This window comes from Papio anubis, chromosome 17, assembly GCF_008728515.1.
Source record: "Papio anubis isolate 15944 chromosome 17, Panubis1.0, whole genome shotgun sequence".
NCBI lineage: Eukaryota > Metazoa > Chordata > Mammalia > Primates > Cercopithecidae > Papio > Papio anubis.
In genome coordinates, this window is record NC_044992.1 from 18,419,413 (window position 1) to 18,439,278 (window position 19,866).

The 19,866-nt window shown below is 46.2% G+C and overlaps 1 protein-coding gene across 6 annotated transcripts in view; it reads left to right on the forward strand.

Annotated features, from left to right (window-relative positions):
- The window catches only part of SLC47A1 (solute carrier family 47 member 1), a 46,763-nt gene extending 27,670 nt beyond the window's left edge, over positions 1-19,093 (forward strand). For 3 of the 6 annotated variants that reach the window (XM_031657408.1, XM_031657409.1, XM_009189860.4), the window contains 7 exons: positions 735-843; positions 965-1,040; positions 6,742-6,811; positions 7,054-7,186; positions 11,346-11,440; positions 12,659-12,737; positions 17,391-19,093. In XM_031657408.1, coding sequence (XP_031513268.1) covers positions 735-843; positions 965-1,040; positions 6,742-6,811; positions 7,054-7,186; positions 11,346-11,440; positions 12,659-12,737; positions 17,391-17,617 — 789 coding nt within the window. In that variant the 3' untranslated portion in view covers positions 17,618-19,093. The remainder of the gene's footprint in view (positions 1-734; positions 844-964; positions 1,041-6,741; positions 6,812-7,053; positions 7,187-11,345; positions 11,441-12,658; positions 12,738-17,390) is intronic. The other 3 variants (XM_031657412.1, XM_031657410.1, XM_031657411.1) reach the window with 3 other exon arrangements.
- The last annotated feature ends 773 nt before the right edge of the window (positions 19,094-19,866 follow it).

The following is a 19,866-nucleotide window of genomic DNA, read 5'->3' on the forward strand; positions in this document are numbered from 1 at the left end:
GGAGGTCGAGGCTGTAGTGAGCTATGACTGTGCCGCTGCACTCCAGCCTGAGGGACACAATGAGACCCTGTCCCTATTTTATTTTATTTATTTAGAGATGGAGTTTCACTCTGTCACCCAGGCTGGAGTGTAGTGGCACTATCGTGGCTCACTGCAACCTCCGCCTCCCGGGTTCAAGCGATTCTCCTGCCTCAGCCTGCTGAGTAGCTGGGATTACAGGCGTGCGCCACCACGCCCAGCTAAGTTTTGTATTTTTTAATAGAGACAGGGTTTCACCATGTTGGCCAGGCTGGTCTCAAACTCCTGACCACAAGTGATCCGTCCGCCTCGGCCACCCAAAATGCTGGGATTACAGGCATGAGCCACCGCGCCTGGCCTCTGTCCTATTAAAAAACAAACCACCACCACCAACAACAATTAAAAAACACAAACTGGGCTCCCGGTGAGTCAGTCCATCTCCCACACCCAGAGGAGGAACATGGTTGTGCAGCACCCTCGTGTTGTAGAGGTTGGAAGCTCTGCAGCAAAGCCCAGTTTGTGCTAAGCATCCTAACCTGGGGTTCGGTTTCCACAGTAGCATGGGAGCTCCCAGCTAGACAAAGGGGATGTTGCAAATCAGTCTTTTCAAAACTTTTAGGACCAAGTTTTCCCACCAGGTGTGAGACTTGAGGCTGCTGCTGTGCACGTGTTCTCACTCTGCAGATTCGTTGTTGCAGGTTTCCTTTTCATTTTAGGTCCCTGCAGGCTTCAGCGTGGCTGCCAGTGTCCGGGTAGGAAACGCTCTGGGTGCTGGAGACATGGAGCAGGCACGGAAGTCCTCCACCGTTTCCCTACTAATCACAGGTGCTGAGACCCCTTTACCCGAGGCTCTTGGTGCAGTCTCTCCATGCAAAGCCCAGGCTCCCCCACTTCCTGTGGATCTTCTTGCTCACTGTGTTGTTTCTTCTGCCGTTTTTACCCTCAGTGCTCTTTGCTGTAGCCTTCAGTGTCCTGCTGTTAAGCTGTAAGGATCTTGTGGGCTACATTTTCACTACCGACCGGTGAGTGCTAGGATTTTCTTGAAACGTGAAATCTGTGACAAAGAAATGGTTCATTGAGAAATTTTGTTCTGTAAAATCAGGCTGTTCAGAAACATTGCTGTTTGAAATCATTATCAGTAAAAAGAAAACATCCCACTCACGCCTGTAATCCCAGCACTTTGGGATCACCTGAGGTCAGGAGTTCGAGGCCAGCCTGGCCAACATGGCGAAACCCCATCTCTACTAAAAATACAAAAATTAGCCGGGTGTGGTGGCAGACACCTGTAATCCCAGCTACTTGGGAGGCTGAGGCTGGAGAATCGCTTAAGCCCACCAGGAGGCAGAGGTTGCAGTGAGCCGAGATTGTGCCACTGCACTCCAGCCTGGGCAACAGAGCAAGACTCTGTCTCAAAAAAAAAAAAAAGAAATGTTTCCTCCAAGAGCAAGGTGCCAGCAGAAAAAGTTTTTTAAAACTGGGAATGTTTTTTAAAAAGAGGCCAGGCACAGTGGTTCACGGCTGTAATCCTTGCACTTTGGAAGGTCAAGGTGGGCAGATCACCGGAGGTCAGGAGTTCGAGACTAGCCTGGGCAACATGGTGAAACCCCCATCTCCACTAAAAATACAAAAATTAGCTGTGCATGGTGGCACGCGCCTGTAATCCCAGCTACTTGGGAGGCTGAGGCAGGAGAATCAGTGGAACCTGGGAGGCGGAGGTTGCAGTGAGCTGAGATCGTGCCACTGCACTCCAGCCTAGGTGACAAGAGTAAGACTCCATCTCAAACATTTAGAAAAGAAATGGTTAAGTTGGATAGATGCTATCACAGAGGGGCCGCCTGTGGTTGTTCCAGCAGGGATGTCTGAATCATTTGCAAGATCAGAGGCTCCACTGATGTTACTTGGGAAGAACATATTAGATGTAGGAACTGATTTATAATCTACAATGCCAACTTAATGGGCATTGGTGATGATTTGATGCTTCTGCTGGTCATGTATTTTAAAAGTGGAAAGCCCTTTTTAGTACGATGAATTACATTTTCAGTTAATTATTTTGTTTCCAATGATAAGAATCCTCTTGGTTTCTTAGTATCATCCAAACTGCCCGGTTTGTAGTAGTTGCATAATATGTTTGTCAAACTGAATTGAAGTTAAAATCTCACCAGTGAGCTGTCGCAAAAGTCACATACTCAGATTGATTACTGAAGAATTCTCAGATAAGTCCCTTCTGCTCTGCAGAATTTGTTTCCTTCATCAGTGATGCTAGTGTGTACATTCGGATTTTGTAGAAACTTTATGGGGATACTTCTTATTTGGGACACCTTTGTCAGCAGTTACAAGATGCAAATGGACTTTGCCTTTCTGGATTCAGAAAGCTGGTGGAGTGGACGGAACTAATTTCATGGTTTATTCTTCACACATTTGACTTTTGACTTCAGATCGTTGGTTTTCATTTTTCAGCTTCAGCTGTTTTGTTACGGGGAAATAAGATGTGTAGGCCAGGCACGGTGGCTCACTCCTGTAATCCCAACACTTTAGGAGGCAGAGGCGGATGGATTGCCTGAGTTCAGGAGTTCAAGACCAGCTGGTCAACATGGGGAAACCCTGTCTCTACTAAAAATACAAAAAAAAAAAAAAAAAAAAATTAGCCAGGTGTGGTGAGGCACACCTGCAATCCCAGCTACTCAGGAGGCGGAGGCAGGAGAATCACTTGAACCTGGGAGACGGAGGGTGCAGTGAGCTGAGATTGCACCACTGCACTCCAGCCTGGGCAACAGAGTGAGACTCTGTCTCAAACAAACAAACAAATAAAAAGATGTTTATAGCTCCCTCACTCAGAATGAATGGGGAAGGTGACGGTAAGTAGTTGGCTTTTTTCACAAAGGGAATCAGGATGACCTTTATGAGGACCAGGATAGACAGATGGTTTCAGAAGGAATATGGTAGACACTGGACTCTGAATCTGTCCACTTGGGAAACCATAGAGCGCAGGAAAAGAATGAAAAACAAGAGGCCCACAAGCTATAGAACTGACGAGACAAGGAAACATCAGAAACTCAACAATCAAATTACTTGGAAGGTGACCAGGATCTGACCCAATCTGGTACAATCGGTGAAAGAGCTCAACCTCTACCTAACTTAATCACAGGGGGCGGGAAACGACACCTCTAACAAAGAAAGGGGGACGTTACTACTGACCACGATCGTTTTTTAAAATCCTAAGAGACTACTTTGCATGACTTTTTCCAAGGAAATCTAAAAACCTGGAATAAACAGATAATTTTCTAGGGAAATAATTGATCAGGATGTACCCTAGAAAAGATAGAAGGTCTAAATAAACTGATTTCCTGGTAAGAAATAAGAGAAAGCTATTTTAAAATGTCAAAAAGCACAATGCCAGAAGGTTCCAAAGGATGATTTTATCAAATCTTCAAAACATAGGGAATTGCAAACACAGATCAAACAGAAAATTTCCCAGAGCACAGGAAAAGGAAAACTTCGCATTCTGTTTATGAAGCAAATATAACATTGGTGCCAAAATCTGCGAAAGTTTGCACATAAAAAAGAAAATCACAGATCATTCTTATGTATTAATACCAATCTAAAAATCCAAAATAAAAATAGAATTAGACAGAATTTAGCAGCACATTGAAAAGAATATATTTTGGTGAAATATAAAAGTGAATATAGGCCAGGCGCAGTGGCTCATGCCTGTAATCCCAACACTTTGGGAGACTGAGGCAAAAGGATCACTTGAGCCCAGGAGTTCGAGACCAGCCTGGACAACATGGTGAAACCCCATCTCTACAAAAAATAAAATTTAGCTGGGCATGGTGGTGTGCACCTGTAGTCCTAGCTACTCAAGAGGCTGAGGTGGGAGGATCACTTGAGCCTGAGAGGTTGAGGTTGCAGTGAGCCATGACTGTACTACTCCACTCCAGCCTGGGTGACAGTGAGACCCTGTCTCAAAAAAAAAAGTGAATATAATATCTCAGGAAAAAGCAAGGTGCAGAACATCATATAGAGAGTGCTGCATGTGAAATGATAGAATATAGAAAGGAAAATTAAGAACATACATTTGTATTTGCTTATATTTTCATAGACACTACACAAACATGGAACGTGCTAAGAATTGTTACCTGGAGGAGGCAGGGCTGGTACTGGGGCAAACTGGAAGGGCATTGCAGTCGTAAGACTTTGCTTACTATCTTGTTCATATTGTACCATTTTTTGATCACGTGCATGTTACCTATTCCGAAAATAAAATTGGAATAAAATAATTATATTTCTGTCCTTTTTGGTGAGGAAGAAGTGATCATCTTGTTCAGTGCTGGATTTCTTTTTTTATTTTTGAGACGGAGTTTCGCTCTTGTTGCCCAGGCTGGAGTGCAATGGTGCAATCTTGGCTCACCGCAGTCTCTGCCTCCTGGTTTCAAGCGATTCTCCTGCCTCAGCCTCCCGAGTAGCTGGGATTACAGGCGTGCACCACCACACCCGCTAATTTTGTATTTTTAGTAGAGATGGGATTTCTCCATGTTGGTCAGGCTGGTCTCGAACTCGTGACCTCAGGTGATCCACCCGCCTTGACCTCCTGAAGTGCTGGGATTACAGGCGTGAGCCACCGTGCCCAGCCCAGTGCTGGATTTCTTATTTAGTAATTAAACAAGTATTTATTGGCAGACAGTCTTCCAGGTTCTAGATTGGAGTGACCAAACTCACTCCAAGGGTGTTGTGGATTTCTTGCTTCCACAGGTCAGGGCAGCATTTTTCTCATCTCCCTTCATGTGTAGGGGTTAGAATCCAAGTCTCTAGCTTTAGGGGTGCCATTTCTAGGAACCAAGGATAATTCTACAGAATATATCTATGGCCTTTACCAACCTTCGTTCCATAGAGGGAACTTAATTTTTACTCTGTAGCGCTTCACTCTGGTTTACTAAGAGACACAGTCAGACTTGGCCTGTGGCGTCAGCTTAAAAGAGGGATGATCATAGCATCCAAACTTGCTGGGATGATAGATGCGTGCCACTGTGCCCAGCCTAACTTTTTTTCAGCTGGTGGGGAATGGGGGAGGGGTGTCGTCAAATCACTTGATTTGTCTATACTGACCACATGGACTACACAGTAGCCCCTCTTTATCCTTGGGTTTGCTTTCCAAGGTTTAGTCACCTGCAGTCAATTTTGGTCTGAAAATCTTTTTTTTTTTTTTGAGACGGAGTCTCGCTCTGTCGCCCAGGCTGGAGTGCAGTGGCGTGATCTTGGCTCACTGCAAGCTCCGCCTCCCAGGTTCACGCCATTCTCCTGCCTCAGCCTCCCGAGTAGCTGGGACTACAGGCGCCCGCCACCGCAGCCGGCTAATTTTTATATTTTTCGTAGAGACGGGGTTTCACTGTGTTAGTCAGGGTGGTCTCAATCTCCTGACCTCTAGCCGGGCACGGTGGCTCAAGCCTGTATTCCCAGCACTTTGGGAGGCTGAGACGGGCGGATCACAAGGTCAGGAAATCGAGACCATCCTGGCTAACATGGTGAAACCCCGTCTCTACTAAAAAATACAAAAAACTAGCCGGGCGAGGTGGCGGGCGCCTGTGGTCCCAGCTACTCGGGAGGCTGAGGCAGGAGAATGGCGTAAACCCGGGAGGTGGAGCTTGCAGTGAGCTGAGATCCGGCCACTGCACTCCAGCCTGGGCGACAGAGCCAGACTCAGTCTCAAAATAAATAAATAAATAAATAAATCTCCTGACCTCGTGATCCACCCGCCTCGGCCTCCCAAAGTGCTGGGATTACAGGCGTGAGCCACCGTGACCGGCCCCTGAAACTCTTAAGTGGAAAATTCCAGAAATAAACAATTCATAAGTTTTCAATTGCATGCTGTTAGGAGTATTAGGAGGAAATCTCACATCCCACCTGGGACATGAAATCATCCCTTTGTCCAACGTCTCCACGCTGTGCGTGCTTTCCACCTGCAAGTCATTTCAGATGGACTGTTTTGGTATCACAGTGCTAGTAACAGCCCCAAAGCACAAAAGTAGTGATGCCGGCATGTGGTTGTGGCCTACTTTATTACTACTGTTGTCACTCTCTTACTGTGCCCAATTTATAAATTAACATTACCATAGGTGTGTGTGTATAAGGAAAACAATGTATTTAGGGTTCAGTCCTCTCTGCGATTTCAGGCATCCACTGGGGGTCTTGGAACATATCTCCTGAAGACAAGGATGTGGTGCTGCATATTTTTTTCTAAAAGTCGTGAGATAAAACGTGCAGTTAGTTTCCTCCATGGGCCCAGCAACAGGAGAACTGTCCCTGACTAGGCTGCTGGCCTCACTGCATGGGCATGTTTGTAATATGCAGAAAGCTATATCCTTTTTTTTTTTTTTTTTTTTTGAGACAGTCTCGCTCTGTCATCCAGGCTGAAGTGCAGTGGTGCGATCTCAGCTCACTGCAACCTCCGCCTCCTGGGTTCAAGTGATTCTCCTGCCTCAGCCTCCCGAGTAGCTGGGATTACAGGTACCTGCCACCAGGCCTGGCTAATTTTATATTTTTAGTAGATACGGGGTTTCGCCATGTTGGCCGGGCTGGTCTCAAACTCCTGACCTCAGGTGATCCTCCCGTCTCAGTCTCCCAAAGTGCTGAGATTACAGGCATGAGCCACTGCGCCCAGCCAGAAAGCTATATACTTCTTTCTCCACTTTGTCTCCTAATCACCATGTGGTTTCTTTTTCCTAACAGGGACATCATTAATCTGGTGGCTCAGGTGGTTCCAATTTATGCTGTTTCCCACCTCTTCGAAGCTCTTGCTGTAAGTATTATGTAGTAGTTCCCTAAGCCCTGTTGTGATCTATGGATTTCTTCTGATGGTGGTAAATTTCAGCTGAGAGGACAGGTCAGGGTAGGTAGGAAGATTGAATATTGTTATCACATTTTGTTTAGAAGGATACCGTCACCTTATGGGTTTAAGCGTCCGAGTCCCACAGAAATGAAGTGCTCACGAGATGGGAGTGTTTCAGGAGCGCCGACTGATGGAATGCTCTCTGCCTGCAGTGCACGAGCGGTGGCGTTCTGAGGGGGAGTGGAAATCAGAAGGTTGGAGCCATTGTGAATACCGTTGGGTACTACGTGGTTGGCCTCCCCATCGGGATCACGCTGATGTTTGCAACCAAACTTGGAGTGATGGGTAAGCTCTAACCTGTGCAGGCAGGGCTTAGCTGCTCACCAGTCCAGGAAATGACTGTCGGAGCACACAGGCCTTTGCCAGGGCCCCAAGGCTACATTGTCCTGCCCCTCGCACCCCTGCGGGCGATCTTCCATGCTGACACACTTGAGCACGGATGCCCTTTCTACTCACCTCCTATCCTGAATCATCCAGCCCTCACTTCTCTAAAGGAGGCGTCAGTAGGAAACGCTGAAGAAGCATTCGGAAGCTTCCCTTTTGCATGTTCCATGCTGTTCTTTGGAGACAGCGTGTGATCCCCTGTGGGTGGCTCTGCAGGGCTGAGGCCATCGTAGGCGGTCTGTCCTGCGTGCGTGGGGTGCCTCAGGGTCAGCACTCACGGTGGCCCTGTGCACCCTAGAGCAGCGCCCCGTGTGTTCACCAAGCAGCGTGGCTGGATCCTTGGAGGGCAACGGGTGGCCAGTGCCCTTCTCATCACCCTCATTGCACTCCGCAGCCTCCACCTCCCTCCTTGCACAGCCTTAGCTCTGTGCCTGTGGGTCTCCTCACAAGGCCATGCACGTGGTCGGTGTGAACAGCACAGAAGGAAGAGGGTGGACTTGAGCACTTTCCCACATTTGGAAGAAAAAACGTAATGAACAGCATCTGAAATTACCAGAGCTAATCGTTTTAAAAAGTACAGAAATAAATGACTGCCCAGCTTTGATTTCTAAAATAATAATTTGGAATACATTGGCAGTTAATAAATGATGATATGAAAACCTGGACATTTATCTTTGGGGTGAGTAGTGACCGACTTAAAGCGAGGCTTGTTTTGATCCATCTGTACTTGGCAGGCTCAGAGGTGGTGAGAAGTCAACTGATAGCTACAGGGAACTTCCAGTTCAGTATGTTCCTTTATGTGGCACATTTTTCTCAAGTTCAATAATATTTTAATTAAAAATACAGGAGTTGTTCAAAGAATAGAATTGCCAATGCAAAGTTCATTGGGCTTGCATGATAGTGCAGAAAATTATTTAGCTGAGTTTCTGGTATGGTTCATGTTTTGGGTTTGCCATTGCCTAGCTAATACAAATATTATAGGAATCTTAATTTATTTTTATTTTTAAAGTAATGTATTTTATGTAACACAATATATCTAAAATATTATTGCAACAGGTAATCAGTATAAAATATTAAGGAAATACTTTAAATTCTCTTTTTTATGTTATATCTTTTAAGTTTTAAATTGACAAATTATAATTGTTTGCATTTATGGGGTACAGAGTGGTATTTTGATATATGTATAGAATGTGGAACAATTAGATCAAGCTAATTCACATACTTATCACCACTTTTTTTTATGGTGAGACATTTGAAATTTACCTAGTTAATTTGAAATGTACAGTACACTGACTAGTCACCCTGGTGTGCAATTGATCTCAAAACTTATTCTTCCTGCCTATCAGAAACTTTGTACCTTAACAACTCCCCATTCCCACACCCTCCCCTCCTTGCCACCAGTGCCTGGTAACCATCATTCTACTCTCTACTTCTATGAGTTCAACTTTTTCAGAAGAGGAATCTACTTTATTTCCTTGTTTCATTTTTTACAGATGGGGGTCTTGCTATGTTGCCCAGGCTGGTCTCAAACTCCTTGACTCAAGTGATCCTCCCACTTTTGCCTCCCAAGTATCTGGGATTACAGGCATGAGGAGCCTGCTTTGAAATATAAATCCATCTATATCCCAAGTGCTGTCCTTGGCTCACCTACTCCTTTAACAAAATATATCTAGGCCAGGCACAGTGGCTCATGCCTGTAATTCCAGCACTTTGGGAGGCTGAGGTGGGCGGTTCACTTGAGGTTAGGAGTTCGAGACCAACTTGGGCAACATGGCGAAACCCCGTCTCTACTAAAAGTACAAAAATTAGCCAGGTGTGGTGGTGTGCACCTGTAGTCCCAGCTATTTGGGAGGCTGAGGCACAAGAATTGCTTGAACCTGGGAAGCGGAGGCTGCAGTGAGCCAAGATGGCACCACTGCACTCCAGCCTGGGCAACAGAGTGAGATTTTATCTAAAAAAAAAAAAAAAAGCATAACTAATTGTGCAAAGTAGAAGAGGAAGTTGAGAATCATTGAAAAGAAATGGTAGATGTGGGGGCTCTATGAGACGACTGTAGTCAATCCCTCCACCCACCTATTAGAAGAAAGTGTGGTATGAATTGGTTTTGAGTATTGTATCTCCTATGGTATGGTATGCAGTATACCTACACAAGGTGTCTAGGAGAGCATCAGAATTCTGCAGGTTCTCAGAAGCAACCCCAGGAAATCATAATGACCCTCAGAATCCCTGGGAGACGTTGTAAATATGTAAATTCCTGGACCTTGCCCATGAGATTCTAATAACCATCCTACGTTGGGCTCCTAGGTTGGGTCAAATAGAAATCTTTCAAATGATGTATGCTAAAATTATTGGAAATCTAATTCATAACTTTCAGATTATAGCTGGAGGTAGCTGGTTATTTCCTGTTTAAGATGGTTCGGGTGAGCTTGTAGTTTCTATGTACTGAGAACACTGGATTTGAAAGTGGAAGCCAGTAGCTTGCTTTTACTATTTTTTTATAGGACTAGCAGGTGGCACCAACTATACTATTCTAAGAGCAGGCTAGGCTGGGCACAGTGACTCATGCCTATAATCCTAGTGCTTTGGGAGGCCAAGGTGGGAGGATCACTTGATTCCAGGAGTTGGAGGCTGCAGTGAGCTGTGGTCATGCCACTGCTCTCCAGCCTGGGCAGCAGAGCAAGACCCTGCCTCTAAAAAGCAAACAAACAAACAAACAAAAGGGCAGGCTGGTCATACCTGAAAATGTGATTGGTACTAAGAAAACAGAGCTATAAACCCTGTACCAAATCCATAAACCAGGAACCCAGACTAGCCCCCTTAACCCTTACATAGATCTGGACAGCTGTGGAAATCAACCAGGACCAACCAAGCAAGACCAGCAAAGGCTGTGTATTCTCAGCAAGGGTGTTGGCCGCCACCACTTGCATTTGGGCAGAGACTCAAAGGCAGGCAAAGGAGTGGGAAAGCGTCACCGTGGATAAAAGGGGAGGCTGCAGGTGTGCCCTGAGTGGAGGTTGTTGATCTGGGGGATGCTGAAGGTAGCTGACTAGAAATGGGCCTCATGTGATTGGTTAGGGGGGATGTATTTTACTTTCTCTGGTTGGTTCTAAGTTGGAAGTGCAGACCAAAATTAGGGAAGCTGTCAGTTGCTAATCAAGTCCTGGCCATCTGGGGCCAATCGTTACAGAAGTTACTGGTTAGCTTCCTGGATTGTCACCAGAGGCGGCAATCTTGCTACCTGTGAGCCTGATTTAGGGAAGGCTGGCTTCCTGGGTTTATTGTAGATAGCGGGTGGGTTCTTGGGCAGGATACTGCACGTTGTGAGGCATAGGTCTGTTTTTATTACGGTCAGGCCCTTGTCTTTTGGTTATTGTTGAAGCTTTTTGTTCTTCCATTAGTTTACTATTGACCAAAAAACGTTCCTCACCTGGGGTCTCCCTCTGTGCCCTGTGTGGTACCTTGAGATCCACAGGGCTTTTCCCACCATCCGTTCCCACCTGGCCTGCCTTTGGTGTTCTCCAGTCATCTCTGGGTGCCCAGCCCTGCTCTGGAAGCTTCCAGCAAAGTCTGTGTCAGAAGCAAGTTAAGGTCCAAGGTCTGGCAGGAACTCTGAGGGAGAGAACATTAGTAATTTATATGGCTAGTGATTTCTGCTTTTTTTTTTATATATGTTAGTCCCCTTTTTTGAGGAAACTAGGGCAGAAGTAGTTGGTCCTGGGAAATTTTAATTTCCTTGTAACTGGCATTTTTCTTAATATTCAAGCATCATAATCAGTAAGGCCAAAAATATCCTCTGAATATTTGTTCCGAAATCCTGAACCAAAAGAGATGGCCCTTTTGGGGGTGGCCTCAGGGAGTACTGGGCTTTCCAGCACCTTCTGGAACCTTCTGGAAGCCCGAGGAGGAGCAGGGTAGAGGTCTGTGGCCCACTGTGGGCTCCACCTCAGCCATGAAAGCAGATATTAAGTATGGCTGATAGAAGGGAGATAGACAAAACATACTCCCCAGGGGCAGCTGGTTTTCTATGGAATTAACTTCTATTAAATATTTCTATTTCTAGGTCTGTGGTCAGGGATCATCATCTGTACAGTCTTTCAAGCTGTGTGTTTTCTAGGCTTTATTATTCAGCTAAATTGGAAAAAAGCGTGTCAGCAGGTAACTATGTTCATTCTGTCCCGGTAAAGGTTCCTCTCCTAGAAAAACAGGATCTGATCTGGCTCTCCCTATTTTCTTTTGGAAAGTTCTTCTCTCATTTTCTTTATTCTTATCTCACAAATACTATTTTTCTTGTTGTTTTAACTGGACAGTTCAGATGTGAAGGGCCAGATGACCCCGGCTTTATCCATTCCCAGAAAAACAGGGGGCTCCTTTCTTCCTTGTCTCCCATGCCAGGCTGCCACCCTTGTGCAGGAAAATCCAATTTCAGGACAAGAATTAGAACTGGAGAGAAAGGCGGGATGCATCAAAGTCATCCTGATGTCGTTTTTATGATTACCAAATGTTTTGTTAAGATGTTTGTGTGCATCCTTCCCTTCAACTTTCTAGAGTCAGTGTGAGGTCTAGAAATAGGTGGTAGAAAAATGAAATGAGTCGAGGTACCGTGGCTTATGCCTGTAGTCCCAGCTATTCAGGAGGCTGAGGCAGGAGGATCGCTTGAGCCCAAGAGTTCGAGGCTGCAGTGAGCTGTGATTGCACCACTGCACCCCAGCCTGGGTGATGGAGCGAGACCCTGTCTCTACAAATAAAAATTTTTAAAAAAGAAAAAAGACATAAAGTAAAAAGAAGGGAGAGTTCCAAATGATCTTGATCCCTCTCTTGTCCCTGTCTCCCTCACCCTGTACTGTTCCCATGCCACCTTCCCTCTCATGGACCCCATTTCAACCTTTTCTGTTTTCTTTTTCTTAAAAGACAGGCTCTCACGCTGTCACCCAGGCTGGACTATAGTGGCAGGATCACAACTCGCTGTAGTCTTAACCTCCTGGGCTCAAGTGATCCTCCTGTCTCAGCCTTCTGAGTAGTTGGGAATATAGACATACGCCACCATGCCTGGCTGGGTTTTTTTTGTGTTTTGTTTTTTGTTTTTAATTTTTTAGTTGAGATGGGGTCTTGCTGTGTTGCGCAGGCTGGCCTTGAATTCCTGGGCTCAAGCAATCCTCCCTCCTCAGCCCCCCAAAGTGCTGGGATAACTGGTGTGAGCACTGAGCCTGGTCCCATTTCAATCTTTATGAAAGATGACCTGTGAATAAGAGGAGCTTCAGCTGTACATGCCAATTAAGGAAAATGGCTTGGCTTTTCCTAAACTAGGTGGTCAAGTAAAATACCTTATTAACACCATCATGAAGCCTGAAGGACTGACTGAGTTTCATTTTCCAGGCTCAGGTACACGCCAATTTGAAAGCAGACGTGGCTCAGAGTGGGAATTCCGCTCTCCCTCAGGACCCGTTTCACCCAGGTATGATATGACTCCCTCAGCCCTTGGACAGGGCTGTCTAGGTGGGACTGGAGGGGCTGTTCGTGAGACACAGCTAGATTTGCTGCTATGAGCTCTCATTTAAATAGGCCAATAGTGTTTCAGAAACACATGATAAAGTCAAGTAACAACCTATTCAAGGTAAACTGACTTCAAGTTTATTTACTTTAATTCCACACATTAGTAGACCGCTACAGATGACTGAAAGCTCCCCAGTGCCTCCCCTAATTTCTGCAAGCACTTTCCAGGCGTTTCCAACACTTGGAGATACTGTGCTTCTACCATAGCTTGGAAACTGACATTTGTTTTTTTTAATGGGGTCCCTGCTGTTCATCGGGCAGACACTTGTGGACTTTAAACAGGTTGTTTGCTTGGACCTTTGCTTGTGATGCACATCATGCAAATGTGGTTATGGTTTTCTTCGGTCAGTTGAGTGATCCTGCCCCCCAGCCCCCGCCATTCCTGGCCCGTTAGGCAGTTAGCCACCCACTCCCAGTAATCCTTGCTCCTTTATCATTTAAACCCTTTGATTTCATAGACTGTCTGATATGCAGTCAATGGTCAATTGTGTTGTTTCTGCCCATTTTCATTCACGTTGTCTAGGTTCCTGTGCTGTGTGTCTGGTTATCTTTGATTTTAATTTATTTTTAAAATAATTTTTTAAAATAAAAAAAAATTAGGCCAGGCACAGTGGCTCACACCTGTAATCCCAGCACTTTGGGAGGCCGAGGCAGGCGGATCACAAGGTCAGGAGATTGAGACCATCCTGGCTAACACGGTGAAACCCCGTCTCTACTAAAACTACAAAAAATTAGCTGGGCGAGGTGGCGGGCGCCTGTAGTCCCAGCTACTCGGGAGGCTGAGGCAGGAGAATGGCGTGAACCCAGGAAGCAGAGCTTGCAGTGAGCAGAGACTGTACCACTGTACTCCAGCCTGGGCAACAGAGCGAGACCCATCTCAAAAAAATTAATAAAATTTAAAAATTAAAAAAAACTTTTTAAATAGAGAGAGGGTCTCACCCTGTTGCCCAAGCTGGTGTGCAATTGTACGATGGTAGCTCACTGCAGCCTCTACATCTTGGGCTCAAGCGATCCTCCTGCCTTGGCCTCCCAAAGCAGTGGGATTACAGGCATGAACCACCACACCTGACCTGGTTATCTTTGATTATGTTCCAGACTTTATATTTGAAAATTGTTCATAGAAGTAACTTCAGCCTGAAGGGATGTTGTCTATTTGTCTTCAGAGAGGATTTTCTTTTGCTTCTTTTGGACACTGAGGGTGACCAGCAGTCTAGGGCAATCTTGGAAATGGAGCTTTCTGGAGCATCCAGCCGACCTGAAGGTGTGCAAGGCTTGGTTTACTTCTTCTGGTTCATGCTTTTTTTTTTTTGAGACGGAGTCTTGCTCTGTCGCCCAGGCTGGAGTGTGGTGGCGTGATCTCTGCTCACTGCAAGCTCCGTCTCCCGGGTTCAAGCGATTCTCCTGCCTCAGCTTCCTGAGTAGCTGCGATTATAGGCACGTGCCACCACACCTGGCTAACTTTTGTATTTTTAGTGGATGTGGGGTGCCACCATGTTGGTCAGGCTGGTCTCAAACTCCTGACCACAAGTGATCTGCCCTCCTCGGCCCCCCAAAGTGCTAGGATTACAGGTGTGAGCCACCGCACCCAGAGTGGTTCATCCTTAAGTCTTGGATGCAGCCCTTTGGGGTTCTAATCTCAAATACAGAAGGCTTGCCAGAGCCTGATTCTTGGCAGGTACCCAAGTCCTCAAAGCCCTGATCAGCGTCTCCGTCACGTGATCTGGATGTAGCTGTCTCTGACCTGCATCCTCTGATCTCTCTGATCTGAATGAACTCTGATCCGAGGCAGCCCTAGAGGCTGGGCGGCCCCTCTGGGTTTCCTTTATCCCCTGGACCTTGCCCTGGTGACTCTTCATTACATTGTTTGCATTCTGATGCCTTCAAGATGATATTTAATTTGTTTTATTCAGATTCTACAAAGATCTTCAGGGAAGGGTTGGTAGATGTTTTCCACCATCTTACCAGTTTCCCTGATTTGTGAAACCTGCCTGACAATAGCACTTACCTCTGTTGTTGTTTTTGAGACGGAGTCTCACTGCGTTGCCAGGCTGGAGTTCAGTGGCTTCTCACTGCAACCTCTACCTCCCAGGTTTAAGTGATTCTCCTGCCTCAGCCTCCCGAGTAGCTGGGATTACAGGCGTGTGCCACCACGCCCGGCTAATGTTTGTATTTTTAGCAGAAACCAGGTTTCACCATGTTGGCCAGACTTTTCTTGAACAACTCAAGTGATCCACCTGGCTCAGCCTCCCAAAGTGCTGGGATTAGAGGTATGAGTGCTGGGATTACAGGCATGAGGCATGAGTGCTGGGATTCCAGGGATTCCAGGCGTGAGCCACTGCGCCCGGCCTAACAATGGCACTTACTTCATACTACCCCTACTGGGGTTGAGAAGCACCCAGGACTGCCTGACCAGGGAAAGCATTTTGTTAAGAGTGAGCTGATATGACTCTGTTCAAAATGATTTTCTTTCAGAACTCTGAGGATATTGCTACATTCCCAACATTCATCCACTTATGCTCATTAGGAAGTGGGATGGCCAAGCTTATTTTTGTGCCATTATGTAATCTGCCTTCATTTTAGGATATTTTCTTATTATTATTATTCCTTTTTTTTTTTTTTTTTTTTTTTGAGATAGGGTCTTGTTCTGTCACCCAGGCTGGAGTGCAATGGTGCAATTATAGCTCACTGCAGTCTCAAACTCCTGGACTCAAGCAGTCCTCCCATTTTAGCCTCCTGAGTAGCTGGGTTTACAGGTGCGTGCCACTATGCTCAGCTAACCCTTTAATATTTTTGTAGATACCAGGTCTTGCTTTGCAGCCCAGGTCGGTCTTGAACTTCTGGATTCGAGCAATCCTCCTGCTTTAGCCTCTCAAAGTGTTGGGATTACAGGTGTGAACCACCATGCCTGGCCTATTACTCTGACTGTTCTGAAGTGTCTTGACACTAAGTCTAGATGTGAGTCATTATCTGCTTGAAACTGTGAAGGAGAAGCTTTCCCCTTGCCCTCCGATGGTTCACTGGAAAATCAACTTATAATAAGGCCGATCAATAAGAGAAAAGACATACACATGTATTTAACCATGCACAAGGGAAGAATCACAGTGATTCCCAACCACGCAGTGAGGCCCAACACGCATATAACCAACTTTCAGAGGGGAGAGAGGAGATGGGGCATTTGGTGCTTCTGTTGAGGGATAGTAAATGATTACTAGGGAAAATGAATGGATATTTGGCAGAATGAATGGATTGGGGGCAGGGTGGAGAGACTGGTTCTCTTTGGAAGTCGAATGAACCTGAGAGACTGGCATTATTTTGTGAAAGATTTGGCAATCGTTCTTCTTGGTGGGTTTGTCTGGCTTTTATGTAGGAGGGGGAAAAGTCTCTTTCAAGGCCTGTTGATCTCTAAAGAGTTTTTAATTTAAAATACTCATTATAGGAGGGAGCCATATCTTGGGGTGAAATTCCCTGCACTCCTTCAATACTTAGTAGGCCCTTTGATGTGAACGGTCACATCTTTCTCCCATTCTGTGAACAGCCTTGTATTCTTTCTTCCTTTCTTGTTTTTTGGACACTAGGTCTCTCTCGGTCACTCAGGCTGGACTGCAGTATTACAATCATAGCTCACTGCAGCCTCGAACTCCTGGGCTCAAGTGATCCTCCCACCTCTGCCTCCCAAGTGGTTGGGACTATAGGCATGCGCCATCATGCCCAACAAAGTTTTTGTTTGTAGAGATGAGGTATCACTATGTTGCCCAGGCTGGTCTTGAACTTCTGGGCTCAAGGGATCCTCCCACCTCAGCCTCCCAAAGTGTTGGAATTACAGGCGTGAGCCATCACACCCAGCCTTGAATTATTTCTTAGGTTGTTTCTCCTTGTGTTTTGTTCTGAAATGCTTATTAAATTGGTGTTGGCTCCTTGAAAATTTCCCCTGTGAATTTTTTTTTTTTTTTTTTGGAGATGGAGTTTTGCTCTCGTTGCCCAGGCTAGAGTGCAATGGCACCATCTTGGCTCACTGCAACCTCCGCCTCCTGGGTTCAAGCGATTCTCCTGCCTCACTGCCTCAGCCTCCCGAGTAGCTGGGATTACAGGCATGCGCCACCATGCCCGGCTAATTTTCTATTTTTAGTAGAGAGACGGGGTTTCTCCATATTGGTCAGGCTGGTCTCTAACTCCCGACCTCAGGTGATCTGCCTGCCTCACCCTCCCAAACTGCTGGGATTACAGGCATGATGGCTCTTGCCTGTAATCCCTGTGAATTTTAATGGAGAGGGCTTCCCTGTGAAGTTTAATGGAGAGGGCTACCTTATTTCTCTAGCTCCTGGGAGAGCGCTCCCTGGAGCACCCAAGCCAGCCCCGGTAGGATCATCGGTGTTTGTGAAGGAGTGAGTGGAGGGGCACTCTGGGATAGGATTTCTTTTATTTATTCACTGTAGCAACAGCGTCCTGAATTAACTTTCTCTCAGCTACTAGCACGTATTCCTTTTATACATAGCCCTTTATACAAATGAAAAAAAAAAAATCCCTTTTAAGCTGCTAAGGTCCTTTTTCCTCCCAGGGTGCCCTGAAAACCATGAAGGAATTTTAATGAACGATGTTGGAAAGACGGGCGAGGCTCAGATGGATCAGCAGATGCGCCAAGAAGAACCTTTACCGGAACATCCACAGGACAGTGCTAAGTTGTCCAGGACACAGCTGGTGCTGCGGCGAGGGCTTCTGCTCCTGGGGGCCTTCTTAATCTTGCTGGTGGGGATTTTAGTGAGATTCTATGTCAGAATTCAGTGACGTGGCAGGAAAGAAAGTCAGGTCAAGTGATGCTTTTGAGCTTACACACAATTCACAGGCCCACCAGTGACAATTTACTTTGAGTTAATGTCATTCAGGTGTACCCATGGATTCTGAGGGTTGGGAATGCAAAGATACATTTCTCTAAAAAAAGAAAAAGCAACTAAGGTTAAAAGCTATATTGTGGCCCAAGACACTGTCTGAAAGATGACATGAGTAATATAATTCACCACTATCTGAACCAAGGACCACTGTGCTGACTGCATTGGCCAATGGCTTTGCTATTTTTTTAGACACAAACCCAGAAACTCAGTGCTTAAGAATTCATACTGCCTGAATTATGTAAAATATATTTTACAATATATCTTTCCTTGGGCCTTAGATTACTATTCACTGGGCAAATGGTATATGTTTTTGTTTTAATTTTTTTTTTTTAATAGACGGAAGTCTTGCTCTGTCACGCAGGCTGGAGTACAGTGGTGCGATCATAGCTCACTGCAGTCTCAAACTCCTGGGCTTCAAGCAATCCTCCTGTGTCAACCACCAGAGTAGCTGAGACTTCAGGGGTGTGCCACCATGCCCAGCTGGCATTTGTTAATCTTCATTTGAGGTCTAGATCTAGGCACTGTGGGCACTGAAAAACAGTCGGGAAATCTTTGGAGCTGTGGAAATCCAGACAAGGACTGATAATTCCTGGCAGGGGTGTGTGCGTGACCTACTGCAGCCTCAACCTCCTGGGCTCAAGTGATCCTCGCATCTCAGCCTCCTGAGTAGCTGAGACCACAGGCGTGTGCCACCACGCCTAGCTAATTTTTTATTTTTTGTAGAGACGGGGTCTACCCTAGTTTCCCAGGCTGGTCTTGAATTCCTGGGATCAAGCGATCCTTCCACCTTGCCCTCCCAAAGTGTTGGGATTATAGGCGTGAGCCACCACGCCTGGCCAGAGGACAAAATTTTAATAAAGGTCTTAGCTTAAGTAGTAATCCTACTTCATTAACCTTCCTGGGGCGGGGTACGCACCGATAATTCAGCAAGCCTCAGTACATACTAAGTATGCTCAGTGCTGTGAAAGTGGATTACACCAAATTAAGTCATTCTTATCACACCCAATTAAAAGTCAAGAAGCCAGGGATAAAAGCACCCCAGGCACATACCATTAATCTAGTAATGTAATTCTCTGCACATCCAGCTGGCGAAACTGCCTGCTGTAAACTGAGACCAGCTTTATCCATAACTGCTGAGATAACTTGCTGAAGCTCTAGGAATAATTTCGCCTGCCCGGTTGCTCACCAGTTGTAGCTTGCCAGCTCCCAGGACCCTTCCCGGTGCCAATAAACTTTCTCAAAGAGTTATACTGACATTTCTTTTGATAAAACCTCCAGCCTTCTGTGTTGTTCCGACATACCGAGGACCACCTGGTCTACATGGATGCCCTGAACTGCAATTCTTTCTTCCCAAATAAAACATATAAATGGAGATTTGCCTGTACATGTTTGACTTAGTGCTAGGATGGATATAATGCTCTAGGCATGGCCTTTTCCTGAAATAACAAAATCAGAAAAGTTACCCGCTTTGAGTAAAAAACACCCACGTGCTGATTTTGGTTGGGGCCACCTTAAGGTATCTCTACCCTCAGTGCCTTGTTCTTGGGGCCACGAGGCCCAGTCTCCAGGAAGGCAGATAAAGGCTTGCACTGCGGCCCTCGGGGTTGGGCCTGGGGCAGGGGGCAGACACTGCAGAGGCCCCTCCCCAGCTCCTCGTCAGGAACTCTCGAACCCTGTCACCATTCCCCTCACACAGGACTCCCTGTCCTTCCCCTTGCCAGGTAGGGCAGGGACCCCCCGGGGATGAGAGGAGTTTCCTTCAATCAACAGCCACAGATAGCCGCTGGTCCCACCCCGGGCCGCCAGGAGCAGGGAGGCTGGGGTGTCTGGGTGTCTGGCCGCCAGGAGCAGGGAGGCTGGGGTGTCTGCGAGACCGGACCCCTCCTCTCCCGGAAACACCTGAACCCGCAGCAAGCCCAGGCCAGGAGAAGCATGAAAAGCGCTAGACCTATTCAGGGATTCAAATTCTTCCTGGTTTAGTCTTGGAAGAGTGTAAGTGTCCAGGAAATTATCCATTTCTTCTAGATTTTCCAGTTTATTTGGCAGAGGTGTTTTATAGTATTCTCTGATGGTAGTTTGTATTTCTGTGGGTCTGTGGTGATATCCCCCTTTTATCATTTTTAATTGGCGGCCAATTTGATTCTT